This window comes from Camarhynchus parvulus, chromosome 10 (genome assembly GCF_901933205.1).
Source record: "Camarhynchus parvulus chromosome 10, STF_HiC, whole genome shotgun sequence".
Taxonomy (NCBI): domain Eukaryota; kingdom Metazoa; phylum Chordata; class Aves; order Passeriformes; family Thraupidae; genus Camarhynchus; species Camarhynchus parvulus.
In genome coordinates, this window is record NC_044580.1 from 6983139 (window position 1) to 7006682 (window position 23544).

Sequence of the window (23544 nt, forward strand, 5' to 3'; positions counted from 1 at the left end):
GCTAATCCAGCCTTGTTTCACCGTCTCTCCTCCCTCTCCTCCCTAGCAAAGCTCGAAGCTTCCCAGGCACACAAAATGGGAGACAAACGAAAGGCCGGGCTCTGCCACACCGCAGGCAGGCAGAGCACACACAGAGTGCGGGAGAACAGCGGTGAGGAGCAAACAGCACTCGGGATCTGCTGTGAGCAGTGACCAGGGCAAACACCACGCTCGGGATCTGCTGTGAGCAGTGACCACGGCAAACACCACGCTCGGGATCTGCTGTGAGCAGTGACCAGGGCAAACACCACGCTCGGGATCTGCTGTGAGCAGTGACCAGGGCAAACAGCACTCGGGATATGCTGTGAGCAGTGACCACGGATCTGCTGTGCAGGCACCCCACTCGGTACCAACGCGTTCCCGTCACTGCTTCCTTTGTCTGCTTCCTCCACACAATGCCAACCCAACACAGGTCCGGCATCCAGTACAATCACAAAAAAACTTACCCCTCAGTAACCCCAGGTTGAGAAAAACAATAGTCCTGTTACAAGACTGTACGTTGTTGTAATTTACCAGGTCAACTGTATTCATTTCAAGACTTGTACACAGGACAATCTGCAGCCCCACCTCTCCTGCAAACTAAAAAAACTCCAAACCTGAGGGCAGAATATATTTCGGTTGATTTAAGTGGTAACATTTGGGATCTGAAACCAGAAAACCAGTTAAGTATTTTAGGCAACTAAATAAAAACTAGACAAATCATGGGCAGTGATGACACACAACTGCATGTAGGAGAACCGAGAGTGACACGTGGGGAAAGGACATCTCTGTCCTGTTAATATTGGTTCTGCATCTCACACTTTAGTCTCATTATTCATTTTGAGCACTTAGCACGGAAAGCTTTTGAGAACTGGAAAACAAAAATACCACTCTTGGTCTGAGTCTTTGAACTTTTCAAGCCCTACTAGCTGGTCAGTTTGGCTATGGTCATTAAAACCATTTTAGCCAAAGTGTGCATAATTAAGGCAATGAAAAGGGCTTTGTAATCAAGAATTTTACACTTCAGACAGCTCAGAGTTGTTCAGTGGGAGCACAATCTCTGCAGGGAAACAGCAGCTCTGGAAGGGTTTGAGCAAGAGCGGAGGCTGGTGTTGGCAAAGCTGCGTAACTGGCCTTTCATGCTTCTACTGGAGCAGGCACAGGGCACAAAGAGGGAGATCACCAATTTTCTTAGATTCCTGTTATACCTGAAAAAACCCTCTGACTTAAAGATTGAGTTTCATCCTTAACTGAGTTTCCAGGCCTTTTATTTATTTATTTTTAATCAGTTCAGGCTGTTCTTTTTCCATTGTATTACAATGACAAATAAAAAGCAGCTTGAATAAGAACAAAAAGTATTACTTCTTAACTTTTCAATAATACATGAAATAAAATACAAATCAACTTCAAAGGCCAGTTAGCAAATATTTGATGAGTTTGAGATATTAAAAATCTATTTGAATAAGTCTAATGGCCAGCCCAGCTAAAAAGAAAACAAGACCATTCAGAGCAAGCAGGAAATGAAGTCAACTAGAGTTGTAAAATAAATCTGGCTCAAAAATTAAGCAAATGTTAAAATAAAACCATGCCTGGTTACACTAATTACATAAAAAGGAGTTAAATTACTCATTTCCTAGCTCCTTCTGCCAAGATCATCATCTTCAAGGGAAATTAAATTTATTTTTTTCCCTACTTTTTTTTAAAGAGCAAAAATGTTTTGTGCAAAGATCCCACCCTCCTTCAACAAGGAAGTTTCATTTAGTGCTGAATTCCAACGAACATTTCTTGACCCTATGTCAAACAAAACTTCAAAAATAGGTAATCACCGTTATCAATGTTGACATTTCTCACTATGTTAGCCCAATACTCATTATTTTCTTAAAATTTACTGGATGTCATCTCAAGTAAAGCAGTATTTAAATCTGGAATGAAGGCTGGATCTTACAGTTCAGGTTGTGTGTCAAATCCTCTGCTCTCCTACTTGCTATTTAAAAAGAACACCAACCTCATAGTAAATAAGAGTTTGAAATGAACTGGTTATTGAAGAAGAATTACCCCTGATACTTGGGGAGCATGACTGCAATGCAGTCATCACCAGTAGAGCCATCAGCCTGCAGCACAGCCAGATGTGGCAGCCCCTGCTCTGCACCTATTTCAGGACTCCATCCTCAGCCACGCTGAGCTCCTGCAATTGCCAATGATGTCAAAGGGCGCTCTTTGGGGACTGGGCAAGACCACAACTGGATGCCTTCTGTTGGAGCCAATTATTCTGATGTAACAAAATTAAGGTTAATCCAAGACATTCTTTAGCTGACTCACTTTACAAGCCAAAACTGATCTGCAAGTTTGTTTCACCAAGTGAGGATGAAATGTACAGGCAAATTTTTTTTTGTTGTTTTCTTAATTTAAATTTATTTCTAACAGACAAGCTTATGTCAGTCAAATAATTAGATGATAAATTAGGTCTGCATTACATTTAAGTTACACAACTACATTAAACTAGAGAAGATCAAGGAACTTCTGTCCATTTTGGAGAGTAATTTTCCACTGTCTCCTATTTTAATAAAAATTGAGTTGATAAAATATTTATTGTAACTGATTTAAAAGAGAAACTGAGATTTTCAGGTACATTTTGGCACTATCTGGATATATTTGACTGTGTCTGGCTTAGCAGTATCAGAAGGTTCCTCAAGTCACAGAAAAAACTTGTCACTGCAGTTTCAGTTACTCACTTTATACCACATCAAGAGCAGAAGGGAAAAAGTTTTCTTTTGTAGGACTAAATTTCAGTCTACCCTAGAACATGGTAGAACTTTAACAACATTCTTTAAATATTAGATCTCTGTAGGTACTGTGAAAAAATTCAAAAGTAGTTATGCATCACTTCTTTCATTACTAAAAGTAACTGTGAACTTGTATAGAAAGCTGAAGTTGGATGTGCATTTGGAAAGTACCCCCTCCCCAAAGCCCCCAAACCCACGCAGCTTATAGAAAGCAAGCAGTTCTTTTTGATGTTTACTGCAGTGGTCCTGAAATTAATCTAAATGGATGTGTGACGTGCGAATGGGAGAGCCTGGAACTAATTCTGTTTTATAGAATACAAACCCTTCAGCAATTGGGGTACCTAATTATTTTGATGATAGGTGAAATTTTGCCTTGATCACACAGTACCCAGCTGTGAATCTGTTTTATAACAGAAAATTTCACAGCATGTAACTGGTCTTTAAAATTACGCTGTAAACATGCAAACACATGGCACCACTAAAACAAGCATGTTTTTAAAAGCTCTTTTTCCTTTAAGCATTTTTGAGAAGGGTGGAATGAAGAGGAAGAAAAAGGGAAGTGAGCAATGCTACAAATAGATTTGTTTACTGTGTAATGCTTTTAGCATATTTCTGATCTATAAAAAGCTCAACTACATTTTTTCGGAACAGTTCACATTTTTAAAGAAACAAAAAGAGATGGATTGAATTATTTCACCCTTCTTGGGGATTAATCTGAAAGTAGTTTCCTTTTCATTGTTACTTACACTACAGCTGTGCTCAAACTCCTTTTCGTTTAGAAAAAAAGTTTAAATTTTGAGCCTGCGCACACTATGGTTCCACATTCCAACAGCTTCCTCCCAGTCCTCTGCCAGCATCTGCTATTGAAGACTAGTTCCAATTTACAATAAACAGCTTTTCCAGACCAGAACACTTGAAATTCAGTCCTTCTCGACTGCTTTTCCCATTCAATCTCCCTATTCACCATTTCAAGGAGAAAATGGTTCTGCCAATTATTACACATCTGGAAAAAATGCATGTATAAGCTGAAACACTCTCAGCAGAAAGTTTCAGCTTTCTGCATATGGTCACAGCAGGATTTTATGGGCCACTGACCAGGCCAAAGTCTAAGTTTTCCCATCTTTTTCCTCCCCCTCATTTCTGCCCACCCCCACTCCAACATTCTAATTGGAAACCCATAGCAGGTGCAAGCTGTCTGCCATCTTTTCCTCCACAAGAATCTCAAGTGGTTTCTTCCTGATAAATATTAGTCTTCCAGCCCAGCTCTGCCTCAGCAGGCTCTACAATAGTTTCAGTGCATAGGCTGTAGTTGCTTTGCATAAACATACACGTATTTTATAACATCATTACCATGGATGCTTGTCTGCTGGCTGTTACAAGGCTGGATGCTCCATAGTTTGAGTTCAGGCTTCCAATTGGCCCATTGTGGGATGGTCCCAACAAACTATGGATATCTCCATGGGCAGCTGACAGGCTCGTGGAAGGCCCCACGGCGTGGTTCCGCAGCACGTGGATGGCATCATCCAGTCTGTCCAAGCGATCCTCCATCCGGGACTGCTGCAAGAGGGACAGGAACAGCCATTACTGAATAAATCCCCAGGCTCTCCCACCACAACAGAGTCTAGCTCGGAGGTATTAAAGATAGAAGATGAAATGTGGTATCAAAATAGTATCAAAAGACTTTGAGAGCACCTACCAGCACTACAAACAAACAGGAAAAGAAAATATTATCTGGAGATTTTGTTCAAGATAGCATTCATTCCACAAATAGGTGGCAGCTTTGAAAGTGAAGCTTACTATAAGGTTAATGTTACTCAGCTGCTATTATATTGCATGAAACGAAAAAAAGGAATTGCTACAAAATAAGCTAATGCAGGACAAGAAAGAATGATCATAAAATCAGCCTCACCATGCTGGAAACAATTAAGAGAGGCAGTGGTTTTTTGAGAATCTGCATTACAAAAAAAACTGGACAAAACTTCAAGTTACTATTTTTTAAAATGGACCTTCAAACGGATTAGGTATTTCAGAGATAAAAGCGAGTTGTGTTACTGTCAAAGTCTGTCTTAAAATTACTTTCTTTTAATTACTTTCTTTTATTAAAAGGAATACAAAAAAAAAAACCCAAAGCAAAACCAATTCTGACACTGCAGCTCTAGACACTGAAATAGCAGGATGTTGGAGTCAAAAGATGGGTCACACACTACACTAATTTAAGTTTTTAATGGGGAATCCGAAGGAAGCGTTAATTGAAACACAAAAAGGCACCATCTAAAGTGAAATAGTACCTCACAGACATCCTTTAAGAAGGACATTGCATCTTGCAAATGCTCGTGAAGTTGCTGTTCAACTCGATTTTTCTGGCAAAGTCAAGACAGAACAGGAAGCAAAGCACAGGTTAAGATTAATTCAAAAAAGAGGTGAGGAAACAGCTGATGTGCATGTCAGCAATAAATTGTTAGTCAAGTTAATGCAACAGAGATCTGATTATATTAAGATAAGAAAAGGCTAATATTTAACACTGCAGTTATGTTAGGATTCTAAGATGTACATAACAATTATATTTAATCGCAAAAATATTGAAGAAAAGAAATCTGATTTAACTTATAATTTATTCTTGTTAGACAGAAAAAAATAGAAATTTCATCTGTGGAAACTAGAAATATTAAGCAAGTAATCAAAACGTTCCCTCAAATTTTCCCTGTTTCCTTCCCAATATTGTATCGGAAATGTAAGAAGGAAGTCAGGAAGTGAAATCCTCTGCTGAATCCTCAAAAGAAGAAAATTTACAATGCTGTAGATTACTGCCTGTGTGTTTTTCTGTAAAATGTTTAATTAATAAATGAACATTCCTGACAACAAATAATAATTACAAATAAAATGTATTAATACTTCAATAACAGTGTAATGCAAACAAGCCCTAGAGACAGCCATTTGAAGGAGACAGGGGGAAGGACAAGTAAATGCGGAGGCATGAAGTCTTTATCTTTCTCCAGACTGAACTTTAGATAAGAATTAGCTATGGATTTGTGAAAAGGTACCAGAATCTCATAACAGCGCTTTAGCACCAGCTGTCCTCAGCACAGAAGCCTGATGCCCAAGGAACAGATGGTGAAAGACACACCCTGCATGTCTTATATTGTTCAACTGAACAGGCCATTTGTTAGCAAAGAATTCATTTGTAATGCTATCCTACTGTTTCCTTTAATGATATGCAGGATTTATACAAAACCAAGCCTTCAACTCCTAAGTAAAAAGTACTATGTTGCTTTCACCAATTCTTACCAAGGAGTGTAGAGAGTTTTCATAGCTGGGAGATGAGGGGGCTTGTCCTCCACTCCTCGACCACTGACTGGCACCTGTCAAAATTGTCTAGGTTAGTGCACAGATTTACACAGCAGAAGTGGGAAGCAGAGACTGTATTTCTCAACATAATTAAACCCAACATATTCTGCATAAAGGTAAGCTAACATATGGGTATACAAAGGAGGACAAATTCCTTCATTCTGCCTTAACTGAGGGATAATTTTCACATCCTGGCATCTGCAGGGTTAGATCACTGTCAGTGACAAAAGCGGTGACATGGTCTAAGTACTTCAACATTAAAAAGTGGACCAAGTACACACACACCATATTTGAAATACCTGCTTCTGCCTGTGTCACCAAAAAAGACCTGCTGAATTCTTCTTCAGACTCTGTTCAGTATATGAATGTGCATTTTTTATATTGTTAAAATACACAACAAAAATATTTAAAGTCATCAAATAGGCACCAAGTTAAGGAGAACTGGAGAACCATTTTTATGACACCTCTCTAATAAACGCAAAAACTTAAAACTGGATCTAAAAGCTTTACCTAGTCTAGTTGTATACCATACCATTTTAGATTTAGAAAAGTAAAAATATATCTAAGTCATTCCCATTTGGTATTTCAAATATAGTTAAGGTAAATCACAGCAGAAGAATCATTGATTGTGCAACAAATTGACAATTGAATTCATATTACCTATACACTTCAAATCCAAAAACACAGCCATTCTAATCTGACATAAATACACCTAATTATCATGTAAATTTTAAAAATAATTAGATGTGAAATGTAATACCTAATAAAGCAGTACTTTTAACACAAAGCCTGAAGTAGTACAACATGCATTTTTCTCACCAACTAATAATGCATCTTTTATAAAGATACTACATGAAATTCTATGGCCATTAGAGACAGCTTCCTTTCAGCCATACAAATGTAATAATAAAGCAATTACATTAATAAATTATGGATATACAATCCAACGCAGCTCATTAAAGGAAGAGCCTGTGGGCTTGTTCTTTCAATAACAGCCAGAGCTGTGCGTCTGGAAAACTGGGAAAAGGTTTAATAACATTACAGTTCCTTTGTTCAGAGAGCTGCAAGTAGTTACCTTTTAAAGACAAGGTTTTATTTAACAAAAAGAGTGCAGCTTGCGTAGCTATTAAAATTATTAAAATACCTAAATATTTCCTTTCTAATTAAAAAATAATAAAAATCTCCTATTTCATGAAAGTCCAGAGCTGCCATAATTGTGTTGGAATTCTCTTTTAAAATACAAAGAATTCAGTGAGTAAGTTTATAATTACCGACTTTCACTTCACACAGCTACTCTGGGTCTGGACCTTTAGTCTCCGTCTGCATTGCTCTCATTCCTGAACTTGGGAATAATGCTTGGAGTCCCACTTATTTTTGCATAACCATTAATGAAAAAACAATGGAGCATTTTGGTTCAGCATAATGTTCAAATTTTTCCCTGCTCAGAATGCTATTTTTAGACACAGGACTATGGTCAGGAGCACTGCTGCTATCAGAATTCAGAGTACCACTTCCTGCAGCACAGCAGCAGCACAGGATTAAGCAGGAAGGTGGCCAGGTGAGCAGCAAACAGACTGAAACCCTGTGCACTTCTTCCGTTTGTTTGGGGGCTTTAACTGAAGAAAGTCCTATTTCTGTAGTGTAAGCCCAGAACAAAACTGGGAGTGGGGCATCTAATGAAGGAGACAAAAAGAAAAGAAGAGAGGGAACAACCAACCCAACTGTGACCTGCAGCTTTCAGTGACACCTCGGCAGCGCCGGTGCTCCTCCCGAGCGGTGGCACTCTGCCTCCATGGCTGCACGTTGCCAGATGGCACCGATTTCCTGCTTGCCTCATTCCACTCCCCCTCCTAGAAGTTTGTGCATGAAATCCACCAATTATGTTAAAAAGCATCCTGGCACCACAAGCCCTGCAATTAACAACTGCAGCTTTTAGGGCAGCACCAACACAGCAGCATTAAAAAACAAATAAGCCAGGCAAGTGTTAGGATTTACAGGGGTCACCGACGGCAATCACTGCAGTATTGTTCTTACCCCCAGTCTCCCCAACACTAATCCTCTGGCTCCCCTTTCAAACACACTCAGAGCTGCAGAGGGCTGGCTTTGCATCCTCAGAACCCACTGAACCTCCTGAATGCCTCTGATCCTGCGGAAGGATTCTTAAAATACCGAGGCTCCCACCATTCAGCTCCCTATATAAACTTCACATGCGTGTGTACACAATCGTTAAAACTATGCAAGATGCTCAGCTCTGGGCATGTTTATGTAAAATTAGAAATTAAATGAGGGCAGGGCAGGCGAGACACGCACTATTGTCTCATAATACTTGGGGGTTTTCATCAAGTTGTTTTCCAAGCTTTTACTTAACTGAATTAAAAAACGTCATTAATCCTCATTCAGCAACATCAGAGCCAAAGAGTCAGTCATGAGCTTATGAACCCCAAGGTCTCATGACGTTGGTATCTGTCAGTGCTCTCCCTGGTAAACTGAGTACTCCTGCCCTAACTCACAATTAAAGCATGGGCAAATTATGACTTAAGCAATCTGTAATACTGTGAATGCCAACTAAACAAATACCTAAATGCAAAAGGGGAAAATGACAACGAAGGCTAAAATGCTCCAAAATATATTATTTCGGTACACATAAAACATTTGTTTTATCTGCAATAACTTTTTGGGTCAAGACAGAAAATGGCTACCAGGAGTATAAATAGCAATAAATGCAGTAGTAATTACTTCACATTGTGCTTCACCGTGTTCTTAGTGACTCATCTGGGAATAAAGATAAAAGTCCAGATTCATAAATGAAGGTAATTAACTACTGGAGCAATTTACCAAAGGCCTGATAAATTCTGTATCACTGGAATTAAAGGGGATGGGACGGTATAAATGTGAAGCAGATGCTAAGTTTGAGCCTGAAAAGGATTTCAGTATTATTTACTTATGTCTACTACTGTCTTAATCAACAGAATCCAGAATAAGGAACATAAAGTGCAAATTTTGTACATTTCATACAGGCTGCAACAGGCAAAGACAACAACAGCAAAAGAAAAACACATTTTAGTAACCTCAAATTTGTATTCTGAACTCAGAAATTAGCTAGTGCTTTCACGCTTACAAAACGAGGTGCAGTATCTCATTAGGCAACTCTTGAAAAAAAACTCTTTGGGATCTTTATAATTTTTAAATACTTGGAAATGCCAGAACTTCTTTCTTCCAGCCACAAAATATTTTCAATACTTGCTTTGATGTTAAAAAGAAAATAATAATAATTTTCTGGTCTGATCTGCCTTTTCAGTACAACAGAATACACGAAACATTTTTGTCAACTGTAATCACTAAATCAAAAATCCCATTAATCCCATCATTACTCAATTCAACATGGATTATTCAATAATAGAAAAGAAATGCCCAAAGCAGCTGCTCAGGTAAGCCATGTCAGATATTCATTAATCCATTACATCCACAGAAAACCAGAGCAGTGTCCATTAAACAGGAGTGAAGCATGAATGATGGAGGCTTTGAGTGACACTGCATATAAAGATATGCATATTCACAGCCATATGATTATGACTGCGTTTTGCATGCAATACCTTTACTAATTTATTCATCTAGATTACAAAAGCATTCAGCTAAACTCATTCTGTACCCTTTTCACCTTAAGGTAATTTTATTGTTTTACAAGAAGCACAACATTTACAAAAAAGTGACCAATGGCCAGAAGCCTGCATGGATGTACTAAACAACAGAGAACATGGAAACAGACTGTTGTATAAATGTTAAATAATTTAACAAATTGCACTATAGGAAAGAACAGGGTTAAAGTTACATCATCTTACTTGTAATTCTAGTTCTTTGTTAAACAACAAATTTAAGTCAATGGAGCTTTCACAGTCCTCTCTATATGGAGAACAGCTGTTCAACTTTTACTAGACAGCTGAGGCCACAGTGTCTGTGAAAGCTGCACTAGCACTAATAGCTGTAGGCAGCTGCCCACAGTTCATCTCCACACTGGAATGCTTCTTCCCACATTCACACTACAAACACACAAAGCACAGGTGACAGAGGTGCCTGCAATACACAGCATTTATTTTTAAAAATGCCAGAAATTCTTTTCCCAGAGAATGAAAACATTCATGAAATATATGAATGAAAAGCTATCTTGTGTACAAGTTGGATAGTCTCATAGCCTACTATATTTTCATTAGAGGGAACACACATCTGCTGTGTTTGTCACTGAAAGCTGATGCAGAGCTTTAACATATAGCTTTAAAAAAAACTCAATCAAATCAAAGCAAATCACTCTTCTTTCTCTCCAACAGTGCAAATCCATACAGACATCTTTATAGCCCTCACATGTATGGCCAGTTAATGCTTCCAAACATTATTTTAATTTGCTGATTTTCAAAGCAAGATGCCAGGACTCAAGTGAGTGCCCCTAACAAAATGTCTAAGAATCTGGATTTATAAATCTTCTTTTTACAATGGAAAAATAACCAAAATGCACAAGCAGTTATGCAAGGAAGTTAATGATGATTTCCAACAGGACATTTTCAAAACCACAAACAAGGTATTGACAAATGGCCAGTCTGTACCTGTAAGAGGCGATGGTGACCCAACTGGTGTTGATGGATTCGATGGAAAACTACTGCTGGTATGATCAGGAGAATAAATCTGATGACAGACAAAGAGATTATATATCAATATATGTTACAATACACAGGAAAAACGCTGTTAGGATTCTTTTTCATGTTTTAATTGTCACTCTTGATTCTGGATTGATAAAAAATGCAATTTGATCCTTCAATCATAGCTCTGCTTTATTACACTCAAGGCTCTAAAAACGTCCAAAGAACTTTCATTTTCAAGCAGCTGTCCAAATAAGCACAGTCTGTATTTCATAGTGACACAAGTATTACCGACCTTCCTGCTCGTTTAAGAGCAGCAGAAATTACAGCCTTTTTGTCTCTGCAGGGGAACGATTCACGTAAGAGTTCACAGTACACAGCTAATTATATCAAACAAAACTTTAGGAAAATGCCAATGAATAATGACTTTCCAAACTTTAGACAGAGATTTTAGCAGTCAACACATGTTATCTGCTAAAAATTAATCCTTCACAAAACACCAAGAAAGCATTCAGGCTCTCTTGTTATTGGTACCTACCAAACAAAAAAAAATTTTGAAATTTTGTTCCTCTTACAATGTACTGCAGCACATAACATGCTTCTCTCTTATTTCAGTATCAATTGGTCTCTTGAGATACTAAACTTACAACAATTCTTTTCTTGCTAATAATGAAATTAAAAACTATTGGTAAAAATAGAAGACATAATGCTTAAAGCTTTAATTAAAAATTAAAATCTCAAGACACTGGGCAAATTCATTTTATGAAAGGAATTTAATAGATTTAGAGGCTGACTATGGACTTCAGAACATATTTTTATAGGTCATCAGTTCAAACCTGTTTTACTTGAGCAGAGACCAGGATTTGTTAGTCATCAGATGGCAGTTAAAAAAATCTTCACTGGCAGTGTGGTTGATGTCTCTTCACACAGACAATATGACATTTCAGCATTTAGCTGACAATAACTTCATTAAGTTCCATATTGTATTTTCTGAACTGACAAAACCAGGACCTGATAGACCACATGCTCCTTCCTGGTATATTGTACTTTTCCATTAGAAAAGACCATCAGTTCCCTAATGGAAATGCTTCCTCCTTTTCATACATGCTAGAAAGGAAATATATTTAGAACAAACTACCTCATACTACCGGAGGAAATTCATGCATTGTACATCAGCATAAAAATAAATCTTGGGTGTCAGTATAAGAACTGCAGAGAGTTTCAGACAGATAAGATACAGAAAATTAAAATAAAGTCAAAGGCCACAAAGTTTTCTTTGAAACTGCTCATTTTCCACAGGCGTACCTGCCAATTTTATTTTGCTGTATTTTATAACAGGGAAAATCTACAGTACAGCAAAGCCCCAGCTAAAATACGAGGTCAGAATTCATTCTGCATTCAGACCCTGGCTGCTGTGCTGTTAAATGACCAATGATGAACAACCCTGACACCTTCTGCCAGGCTTAAACGGTAACATGACTCATTTTACTGCAACAAATGAGACTCCTCCTCCTATCAGTCATGGTCCATTCCAATCAGTGGGGTGCCAATATGCCAGGGTCTAATGAAAAGGCTCTTAGACAAAAGCTGCACAATTGAGAGCCTGCAGAGCCAAACCTCGGAGCTGTTAGTCCAATTTTTTAAACACTACAGTGTACATTTCAGTTAGGCTTTGTTATGTTAATGTTATTGAGTCTAAAGCAACAAAGAAACTTAATTCATGAATTACTTTTAGAAGTCAACTTCCCTACATTTTCTTTTCTTTTGTGGAGGGACCAGTGGCTATTTAACTACCGAGACGGTACAAAGGCCTTTACCCCAGTGCTGAGGTAGGAATCAAAACATAAGTTATCACAAAGAGGTCTGATATAATCAACAAAGTTAAACAGTCCTCCTGTTTGATCTCCTCTAAATTAAAGACCAAGTGTTTTGATTTGGCATTAGGCAATGAAATAAACCAGATGTTTCTCCTGCCATATAACCCTCCATGGGCACAATCTTAAAGGGTTATTGTTTGGCAAATGTTCAGGGAAACACATTAGAAATGGCACGAATACCCAGATTTTCTTTTCTTTCTATCTATACTAGTTCATTATCCAAACTAATGCATAATCCACAGGGCTTTGGGAACTTTGTGTAAATACTTTCATGTACAATTCTCTTTCTTGCCTACCCTGAGATTAAGACCACAATTATCCAGGCTTAAACCTAAAATAAAAGAACCTTTGCAAATGTATTATCTGGCCTTACATGTTTAATCACATACTATTCTGTATGGTCTTTAATACCTAAACTGAAGAACAAATGTCGTATCCTCTGATGTTTCACACATGAAAGGCCTATTGTGAGATGTACATCAACAGAATTTTAGAACTAGAAATTCCTCTCAACAGTTGCAGCAGCAGCATTTAAAGCCAAAACAGAAAGGGACACAGTGGCATCTTAGGGGGGAAAAAAAGGCACGACAATCGCAGTATTCGAATAAAACTTTGTTCAAACAGAAAAATATTCTTGATTTCCTAGCTGTCAAAATTCATGTGTGTCAGCTTCACCTGCAGGAGAGCCCAGCTCCCTCCTGGGCCAGCCGCAGCCGCGCTCTCGCAGAGGGAGTGCAGGGAGTGTGCTGGGTGCGCGTGCTGCGGGGTGCGGGGGAAGCAGATGGATGAGGCGAGGGATTTGAAGTGTGCAGACTATGGCATGCACTGATAGAGCAGATGGAATGCATCACCATCAGCTATGACAGAAATGATTTATGGAATGACCTGGCTGCTCCTGCCAAGCAACAACACGGGATGACAGAAACAAGTTTCTATGACAACCAGAGCCCACCCACCAGTTAGATTAAACATTTCTGCCCTGACTTCCACTCGCAATATATTTAGTTTTTCCTCAAAACATCAGCCTGGCTTTCTCAGCTAGTGACTTGGACAAAAATACCTGAAAGGATGAGAAAATCATTTAGAAAAGGAGAGCAGTGGAAAATGTCACAAAGTCCCGCAGGTCTAACTGGCCAGCGTGTCAGACTTAACAACAAAATCTTGTTCCGGCTGCAGAGCAGCAGACACCCAAATACATCTGCAGAGCAGTGAACAGCCTGCAGTATGTGAGCACTGCCATTTCTAGCAGGCAAAACCATCCCAGCTCTTTTCTGACAGGTCTCAAACAGACCAAAAGGGAGCGTTAACTGCCCTCTGGACTCCCAAATTGTTATCTACTTGCTGAATCCCTGAAAGCAACAGGGACATTTTTCTCCTCAAAGCCAGTAGGTCAGAGTTCTCCCTCCCAATATGGACATTACAGACATTATCAGATCTGGTAATCTTTTAACATATGACCCTCTGAGGGATGCGAGGGTAACATGATCTGCATGAATATGCACATTTGCATTCACTGGTATGAGGCGAGGGATGCAGAACTCAACACAGGGACAGTCATTTAGGGCTGCAAAGTTTGCTCCATACAAGAAATACAAAGTGCTTCCCCAGCCACCATTCCCAATTCTGAAATTTCTGCTGCTGTGTATCAATTACTCTTTTATAAAAAGTACATCTGATCGTACTAATGAAAAAATAATTAGTGTATGCATGTATATGGAAACAGAACTTGCAATAGATTGAAGATACTTACCATGTTTTACATTATTCCAACAGGAGTTAAAAGTTTAAATTTATGCATATAAACCATTCTAAAGGCTCTTCCATAGATTATAGCTATACAATACAGCATTCAAAACCTCTCTGTTTTCTAAGGCCACTAAGAAAACATTTTAAACCTTGAGGCAGGATCTGCTCTAAGACTAATGTTAAAAATATTTAACTTCACCTAAAACACTATAGGAAAAAAAATTAAAGATCAACTTTTTGTGATTATCTTTTACTTTGTCTAATCAGCTTTTTAAACCAAATCCGCCTTAAATCTTTTGATCACCTGAAGAAAAAGCAATTCAGAATAAGTCTTCTTCAAATAAAAGCATTTTCACTTGCATTTAAAAAAAGACATTTTTCTAGTATAAGAAATTGCATCATAGTATATTGTCTTGCCTTCATATGTGAAAATTCCTGATTTGATATTATGAAATGAATGACACATAAATAATGGATTAAAATATGTGTTTCAGATCTGAATATTCTGACTGCTACTTACAGATGCCAATGCCTTTCCAAGTGCATCACCTGTCTGTGAGCTTCCAGCACCATTTCCTCTGTTTCCTGTAATGTGGAAAGTAAACCCAACACTTATTTTTAAAGCTGAAATTTTATTTAGTTTTATTATTTTATTCATCACATAGAGTTGAGTAACCACTTTTAAAATTGATTTTCTGAGGAAGTCAGTGTCAATAGAATCAGTTCTCATTAGACTTAAAAATTTAATTAAAACAATTAGATTTACATTTAGATGCTCTCCTCTTAAAAGTCAAACACAGAACCACTGTGATAATTTAAGGACCAACAAGTGAAAGTAGCTAGAAAAAGACAAATTATTTTCTAGGATCATAGTCTAATTTTAATGAAATATGAAAAAGAAAATCAGAAAATTACATTATTGCAGCTTATTTCTAAACTGCTATCACTGAAGTGCTGCGCATTTAATTAATTCTTAAAGCCAAATTCACAGAACAGTTCCTTGTGTGTCTCCTTGCTCCCCCTGCTCTAATTCCCTGTGTTGTGCTCTCATCTTTAGTTTAAGAAGTCCCTGAAAAGCTCTGATGCACCAAGCTTTCTGTCACCCCTGCTCTCAGTTGCATGTCAGCAGCTTTGCGTGCCCTTTTGCTCCACACACCATTAAGCCAAGAGGAAGTCTGAAGCCCTGCCAATTGGAAACACAGAGAGGAACTGAATCCTCAGAAATATCTGCTTTGCTGTAGAAGACAGACCCTTTAAAAGCAAATCTTCTTTCTCCAATTATCAACTTCTAAAGCCAAAAAATGTATTGAATGTGAATGTAAGCCATTCACATCAGAAATCTAAATAATGCAAGGCTCACTGTTTCCAAGTTTGTGACAAACTTGGATTTTCCAGCCTGAATTTCCCATGCAGATTCACTAACTGGGTTCTGTTTAAAGATCTTGGTCTAAAACATGTTTCCAAATCAAAGCTAACAGTCAGCCTAACTAAATTCCACTTCCTTAAAATGAAGCTAAGTGCAAATCCTATCGAACTGACACGGAGCATCTACAAGCATTTAACTTCTACAGCTGTATCTCAAGACGAGCAAATATGTGCAAGGAACAGATGATCATCCTGCATTTCTTGCTTCCTAGGTGAGCACAGAGGAGGCTAAACCAGCCACCATAGTGGCTACTCTGTAATCTCTAAAACTGTTAAGAGAGGAATTTACGATGCATTTTATCAACCTCCCCTTGGAAGCAGCCTTCCTGCTTTTCTCCAGAGCAGCCCTGCAAACTTCAGTGCCAGAACTGCCTACACGGGCACACACATGCACTGAACTATGGAGGGACAGTGGCCACTAAGTCACACCACAGTCGAGCACAGGCTCGACTGTGAAAGCAAATAAATGGTAAAGTCTTAAGCTGACTGAAAGACAATTTGCCTTATGTCAGCCATACTGAGGACAGAAATATCACAGTGGTGAATTTTTCCTGATCTACAAGCATGCCATAAATTAAATCTTACTAATTTTGTGCGTCATGCAGCCCTAAATTTCATTTTCTTGTAAAATGAAAAAAAAAAATCAGGAAGAACTTTTTACCCAGAATATTATCTGATCCATTGACAGGTGGAGTGTGTGAGGCAGCTACGTAAGGTGAACTGCTGGTACTGCCACGATGGAAGCTGGACATTGGAGGAAGACTGGCATTTATATCTGTAGGTGAGACTGAATGTGGGGGATAGCTCTGGAGAGAAGAGAAGCAGACATAAGACATTAAGTTCTTAAATAAATGTTGATATTTTAAGATACCAAACATGTAACACCCAGTTCTTTATTACAGAAGAAAGGGACTCATCCAACCTCTGAACGGACCAGTGCACAGCCACAGATTTTTATTTATAAAACAGATATAACTAAAAGGACATAAATCTAATAATACACAAAGTTTGTGATTTCTAACTGCGTTTTTAACTGACATACGTGAGCAGCAAACGAGAAGTTAATTCTCATCAGTTAGATCTCCATACACAGCTATAAACAGATTAATGTGTGCTGAGTCTTACCAAACGGTCGTGTGTGTGCAGGCTGCCGTAACTGCCGGACTGGGACATGTGGGAAGAGGAGCCTCCAAGCATCCCACCATAGCCAGGCTGGCTCATGCCATTGGATGAACTCCAGAGGTCAGAAGAATTGTGGGTCCCATCTTTTTTGTAGTATTTTTTCAGTAGAAGAGAAAACAAGAAAAATACATTTAATGAAGAATACTAATTTCTCTGTTCCTTTACACGATTATTTTAAACAAATACAGAATTCAGTTACTGAGACTAATATCAGTGAGGAAATGGTGACCAGTTTATACTGCATCTTCTATTTTCATACCACCACAGTGTTGCTATATTTATTTTTAAAAAACCAAAGAAACAACAGAGGCTTTATAGCTGAAATATAATCCAACCACAGCTGAGAAAATACCACGCACTTCTGCTAATTACACAGACCTTCAGCAAGGCCAGATTTAAATCAAGAGTGTTGATAAAAAGTCCAGACTGAAAGAAATAATAAAAAAGGAGGTGGAGGGATAAGAAGTTTGGCCAAACAGAACTCATCATAAACATACACTGCAAAACATCTCTTTACCTAAAACAAGCAATTTACAGTCTGAGATACCCTAGCACCACAAAAATATAAAAACATTTCAAAATAGCAGATTTAAGTAGCTGAAATGACTACATTACATAAGCCTCAGCCTGTGTGTCAGTGCAGTTTCCCTTCCCTGCTGTAGCACAAAGTGAAGTGCTCTGTGAATTCCCGTTCTGAGACACTGAGCTCTCCATGTGCTCCAAACCCTCACCAGACTGCAGCACGAGCTAATTGTGTGACGTGAGGCTGAGGAAATGGATTCTGCTCTTGTTTCGATCAGCGCAACCCCCTTTTTTCTGGCATGCTGGATATACAAGCATCTGAGAACATAAGACTGTTAGCTGATATTGTACAGTCAAATTCCAGAAGAGTCAATAAGCCCCCACCTCATTTTTCTCTATCACTCCAGTGTGCTGCTCTGAAGCCCCTACAAATCAAAGGATGGGAATTCTGTCCATCTGGCCTGATGTGTAATCCCTTTAAATTTCAGTCAGCAATTAATGTCATGAGAAAAACTTTACATCAACAGACAGTTCCCTTCATCTAACTGTTTCAAAAGTATATAAAAACTTAACCATAGGCTCTAGTACAATATGCTCTCTTTACACTTCTCCATTCACCCAGTAAAACGGTGTCTGACTGCAGATTTCTGCCTAAAGGACAAGTGACATTTTACCCACCTTGCATGAAGAAAGTGCTAGCAAACATACTGCTTGGTGGCTTAGGAGATGGGTAACTTGGAGATTCTCTGTTGAAATCATCAGAACTCGGGGATGGTGCATACACCTACATATTGGAGGGCAATAAAAGCAGGTTAGCAATAACTGGGTGTCACGTATAAAAAAAACCACAACAGCATACAGATATAGAGAGAAAAAGCACAAATAAAAAAAGAACAGTGTAGCAAGCCGCAGCATTTGTTGCCCTTGTTTTATTTGCTTTTTAGCAAGTTGCCACAGTACAGAGGAACTACAGTAGAATGATCCTAACAACACACTTTCTGGTGTGCCAACTCAGCCAGGTGGCCTGATAAAAGCCTGAATGCTGATTTTGCTTTCTAAGTACATGACTCGCACAGACTTGTTGCTCAAGATAAAAAAGCAAGATAAAACAACTGGGCCCCAAACAAATTTTATTTTAAAACAACTGTATGCCTATTTGAATATTTAATTAGCTGGCACCCCAACAATCAGAAAGAAAAGAACATCCAGTGACAAATGGAAAGGTTTTAATGCAGCCGTTTTATCATCCATTCAGAAACTCACACGCCTTTGGAGAGCCATCAGAAATACACGCATGCATGTCCTCAGGAATAATCTTAAAACTGCAACAGCAAGCACGTAATTTTCACACTGGCCTAGCATTAAAGAAAAGCAGTACTATTGCTTTTTCAGTGTTAACACACCAGTGGAATGCCCATTCTCAACTTGTGAGCAACAAATATTCTTTTCAAGTAAAAAACGTAAGACGCCAAATAAACATAATGACTCAAAGTCTTTCACTACAGTAACTCTAAGAAGAAATATAAAGTGTATTCAGGAATAAGCTCAGTAAAATGAACAAGGCCCAGTATTCACAGAGTCGAGGACTTTACCCATAATTAGTTGCTCTATACTGAATATTGCAATGATTAGCGTGTGTTAGAAGAGAAATAAAATAAAAAGCAAATCAACATATACGACAGGAAAAAAAAAGTACCATCAAAACTGGAGCATCTTTTCCCTATGAAATAAAAACTGTGGTATTTTTAACGTTTATCTTATTTGTTAAATACAGATGACTTCATAAATACATATATGGTGAGTAATTTCACAACTTTAAAGCTTATATAATGCAACTTAAAAAGTGCACTGTGCCCTAACATTCTAACGTGATTATTTTGATCCCTTCCTATGCATGTACAGACACACATATGTTTCTACGGCATTCACAACTCTCCCCGGTCTTTCTGAAATGTTGTTTACCAAGCAAGAGAAGGGCCAGGAAAACCAAGCCAACCAACAAAAAAAACCCAAGTTCCCCTAAAAAAAGAACCATTGTCCTCCCAGAGGCGACTGTTCTGATAGGGACATTGAGGATAGTGAAGTGGGCAAGTCCTGCTCCATTTGCATCCCAATCCCCCTCCTCCCGCTGCCGAACGCTTTTGCAGCCCTGCTGTTGTGGGAACAAATGGCCGGGATGTGCCTGAGCCAGCGCCTCTGACATCACCCGCACCCAGGCACTGCGCTCTCGGCCTCGCTCACAGCGGCACCATTGCAGCAAAATCTCTGCAATTCCACAATGGTGGAACCGGGACAAGGGCACAGGGCACAGCTGTCGGGATGAGCCCTGGAATGAAAAGGGCAGCAGGTAAACAGACACCTGGTTAAGGAGTCAAGTGGAAAACTCGAAACTTGAAGTTACGTGCTTGTTTACCATTGGTTTTTTATTGAAAACAAATGTATTTTTTTTCAGAAAGAAAGCTTTTCAGAAAGCTGCTCAATATTTTACTCGAAATTTTTCAGTTTATGGAATAGACATAAAATAGAGATGCTTACCAGACCTGAGTGACAGAATGACAATACATCCTGAGCAATGTTCGCAGTACATATGTATTTACTCTATATGATGAATGCATGTATATTCCATGCCTGGGACATATTTTAACAGAAATGTCACTCTGTCAAATTGTAAATATTCGCACTCATAAGACTGCAAACATATTAGGTAAAACTGGGCTTAATTTACAAGTTCTCTGTTGTGCAGAATAACACAGCATATGCTATAGCTGATGGATAATCTATCACTGTCACAGGACAGCAGTGGAAACAAAGCTTTATGACATTTAGCACTGCCATGGAGATGTACACTGATTAATGCGAAGTCACCTACAGTGACGAATTCTACTTCTTTTAAACTGCAACGTTATCTATGAGATTTGTAAATACAAGCTTCAGACTGAAATTTTAACATTTTACATAATTGGGTGATTTATAAAAACTGATTAAACACTATATCAAAAGGGGAATTAAAACCTCCTACAAATGTATAATTTACAAATATGTATGTACAAGCCATTAACATAATAAAAATGTTATGAATTATATAAACGCAAAAGAGGCCCTTCCAAACAGCTACATGAAAGTCTTAGCACAGACACATAACTTCATATAGTTTCTGCTTGTTTTGGTATCTTAACTATAGCTTGCAAAAACATAGCTGCAATGTTATGAAGCTGCACTTGTGCCAGTCTAGATTTTTCAGATCAAAGGGTTCTTGCGGCAAAACACAACTGATGTGGTCTCAAAGACTTCATTAACTCCAGATGTGGGGAAATAGCCAGCCAATTCCACAAAAGGAGCGAGTCTCTTTTAGTTACAATCAGAACTACCCACAAATTAAAACCAGGCCTCTGATGTCATCTGATCACCTGCAGATGAGCGCTGGGTTTTTTCTGGTTAATGACCTAATCATAATTTTTGTGCTGCGTTACTACAAACAAAATTTAAAAGCAAAGGAGAAATTTTACTAAAATTAACCCAAAGTCTATGAGATGCAAAATACAAAAGTTTTAAAAAAGGAAGTTGACAAAAAGGACGAAATTTTATTTTTAAGTGGGGAATGCATCAGGGCAAGCAGCCAGTTCACTCTGAAAGGCCCACAAGCAGTGGGACCCCTACCCAGCCAAAGGTACCCCGTGGCTGCTGGCATGGCTGCGCAGCGGCTCCCCAGTAGGACTTGGTGTCCTACTTAAAGGGCTTTCTCTTCTGCAACAGCTGAGTAAGGCAGTTAAAAATATGACGTGGCTGCTCAAGACGGCCTCTTTTAGCTATTAAACTGATAACACTGACATCCAGGAGGCATCAAACCAGTTTTTCCTGGCTGACATTCCCGCTAAGACAAGGAAGGAATACTGTTAAAAGGTCAGCCTGTTTGCAGTCTCCTTGAAGAGGGCTGTCTCCAGCAGGTAGAAGAGGAGCCCATCTTTAATCCCCTCAAAAGCACAGTGCCCAAAGGCACCGAGCGTGCCTCCATGCTGACAAGCAAAACACTCTCCCATTATGAATGGGAAATTCCCTTCCGATAAACGCAAGCCAAAACCAGTTTTTTTACATGACTTATCAAGTCTTGGACTCGACTTTTTTGGAGCTGTGCTAATATATACATCAATCCTAATGCTGCAGTGGCTCCTGAAGGGCTGATAGACTCCACTGAGGCAAGCAGGACAAACGGGTTGCAGAGGACGTCAAGTCAGAGACCCACATCAGTCTCTCCTGCACCCTGAATTGGTTTACATCTCTCCAGCAGGAAAAGAAGGATGACAACTCAGATTTCTTTATCTGGGGTGGTGGTGGGGCCTGACTTCAGAGCTGAGAGACATTAGCTGTACGACATCAGATTTTTGATTTGGGTTTTTTAAAAAAAATGTTTGATTTGTTTAACCAAAACAAAAACATCATCCCAGTTCTGAAATTTGCCTTGGTGATTTCCACAGGCAGTGAACACTACCATGAAACTTATACGAACATAATATATCTAAAACATTTCAAATATTACTCACTGTTGCTTCTGTTTAATAATACAAATGCCAATAACTTCAACAGCAATTTGAAGATCTGGGTTTACCAAATTTTATGCTACTTCCAAGTCTTGTTCTATAAATACATTTAATAAATATAACACTTGGAGTCCTGTTGGCATCCATCCTCTCAGGCAATTTTCCTGTTTCAAATTCTTAAATATTTATCAATGTTTAATATTAATGTTAAAAGCAGATTAAAAAACCAGCAGTGAAGCAACCAAACTTACTTCCGATGAGCTCATGCTATCTCAAGACCAAGGCTCCCATCACACACACTGTTTATGAAATTATGAATTATGTTACTCATTTAAGCATAGTTATTAGCAATTCTTGGGAGTTCAGGAAAATATTTGTCAAGCTGCTTGAGACAGAATTTTTTGAAACCAGTAAAGATGAATAACCTATTCTGTAGCTTGTAAACTCTGCTAAGTAGCCTATCTGCATTCCATCAGCATCAGTCATGCAAGTGTGCACTGATGAATGATTTGTACATGTGGCAAAACTTTACAGACTATTATCTGCAGGTTTTGCAGCAAAAGCTAATTTTGCTGAAAGGCAGTTCTAGGAAAAGGAAACTTGTTTTCATGTTTACTGTATTTCTGACAAAATTATATACTAAAACTTCAGGAATGTAGAATATTAACTACAGTTTTCCATGCTCCTCTTTACAGCAAGACAGAAGCTTCAAATAAAAACCAAATCCAACCAAACCCAAGATCCAGCCTAAATTCTTGTCTAACTAATATTTAAGCAAGATGATAAAATGAAAAGCCATAGTGTACTTAAGTCAGTATCACCACATCCTCAAACATACTTCTGTTTCCAATACCAGGTGTAAAGGTTCATGTATTTAAAAGAGCCTTCTCACTAGCCAAAATGAAAATAAAAGACTCCTTTAAGAGAACAGTCTTGTCTGCAAATCAAACTGTATTTTTTAAGGATGGTATAAAATTCAAACTTCTTAGAGTAGCTAAACTGAATTCCATCTTAAATAAATGTTTATGCAGTTTAGGCATGCTATACATGCCTATTTGGGTATTTTTGAAATGCAGAATCCCACTGTAATGATACACAGCACAAACACTTCCTAGCTTCTTCCCTAGTGAATGACAATTTTAAAGTCATGTTAAAAAAGCAAGAGATAACCTTAGCAAAAATCTCAAATTCAGTATAGAGAAACCTTTTGGCCTGTTTTTTTTTTATTATTATTAGTAGTAGTTTTCATTTTTATTGTAGTGTGAACTGGAGAGGGAAAGAAAAAGAAGGTAAGGCAGCAAAAACAACATTAGGAAGAAATATGTGTTTATATAGTGCTTGAAGATTTTTTTTTATATTTTATTTCCTAAGCAAAATCTCTTCACCACACTCTTCAAATCATGCTGTCACTAAGGGACACATGCAACTATGTCTTCAAAAACTCCTGATTGAATTCAGATTTTCAGGAAACGAAAACCAGAAC

At 38.4% G+C, this 23544-nt stretch overlaps 1 protein-coding gene across 10 annotated transcripts in view; it reads right to left on the reverse strand.

Moving 5' to 3' along the window:
- The window catches only part of TCF12 (transcription factor 12), a 158648-nt gene that overhangs the window by 11488 nt on the left and 123616 nt on the right, over positions 1-23544 (reverse strand). For 4 of the 10 annotated variants that reach the window (XM_030954931.1, XM_030954928.1, XM_030954929.1 and 1 more), the window contains 8 exons: positions 18205-18310; positions 16948-17087; positions 16484-16628; positions 14918-14982; positions 10742-10820; positions 6087-6160; positions 5090-5161; positions 4152-4358 (listed from right to left, as the gene is read on the reverse strand). In XM_030954931.1, coding sequence (XP_030810791.1) covers positions 4152-4358; positions 5090-5161; positions 6087-6160; positions 10742-10820; positions 14918-14982; positions 16484-16628; positions 16948-17087; positions 18205-18310 — 888 coding nt within the window. The remainder of the gene's footprint in view (positions 1-4151; positions 4359-5089; positions 5162-6086; positions 6161-10741; positions 10821-14917; positions 14983-16483; positions 16629-16947; positions 17088-18204; positions 18311-23544) is intronic. The other 6 variants (XM_030954933.1, XM_030954932.1, XM_030954938.1 and 3 more) reach the window with 3 other exon arrangements.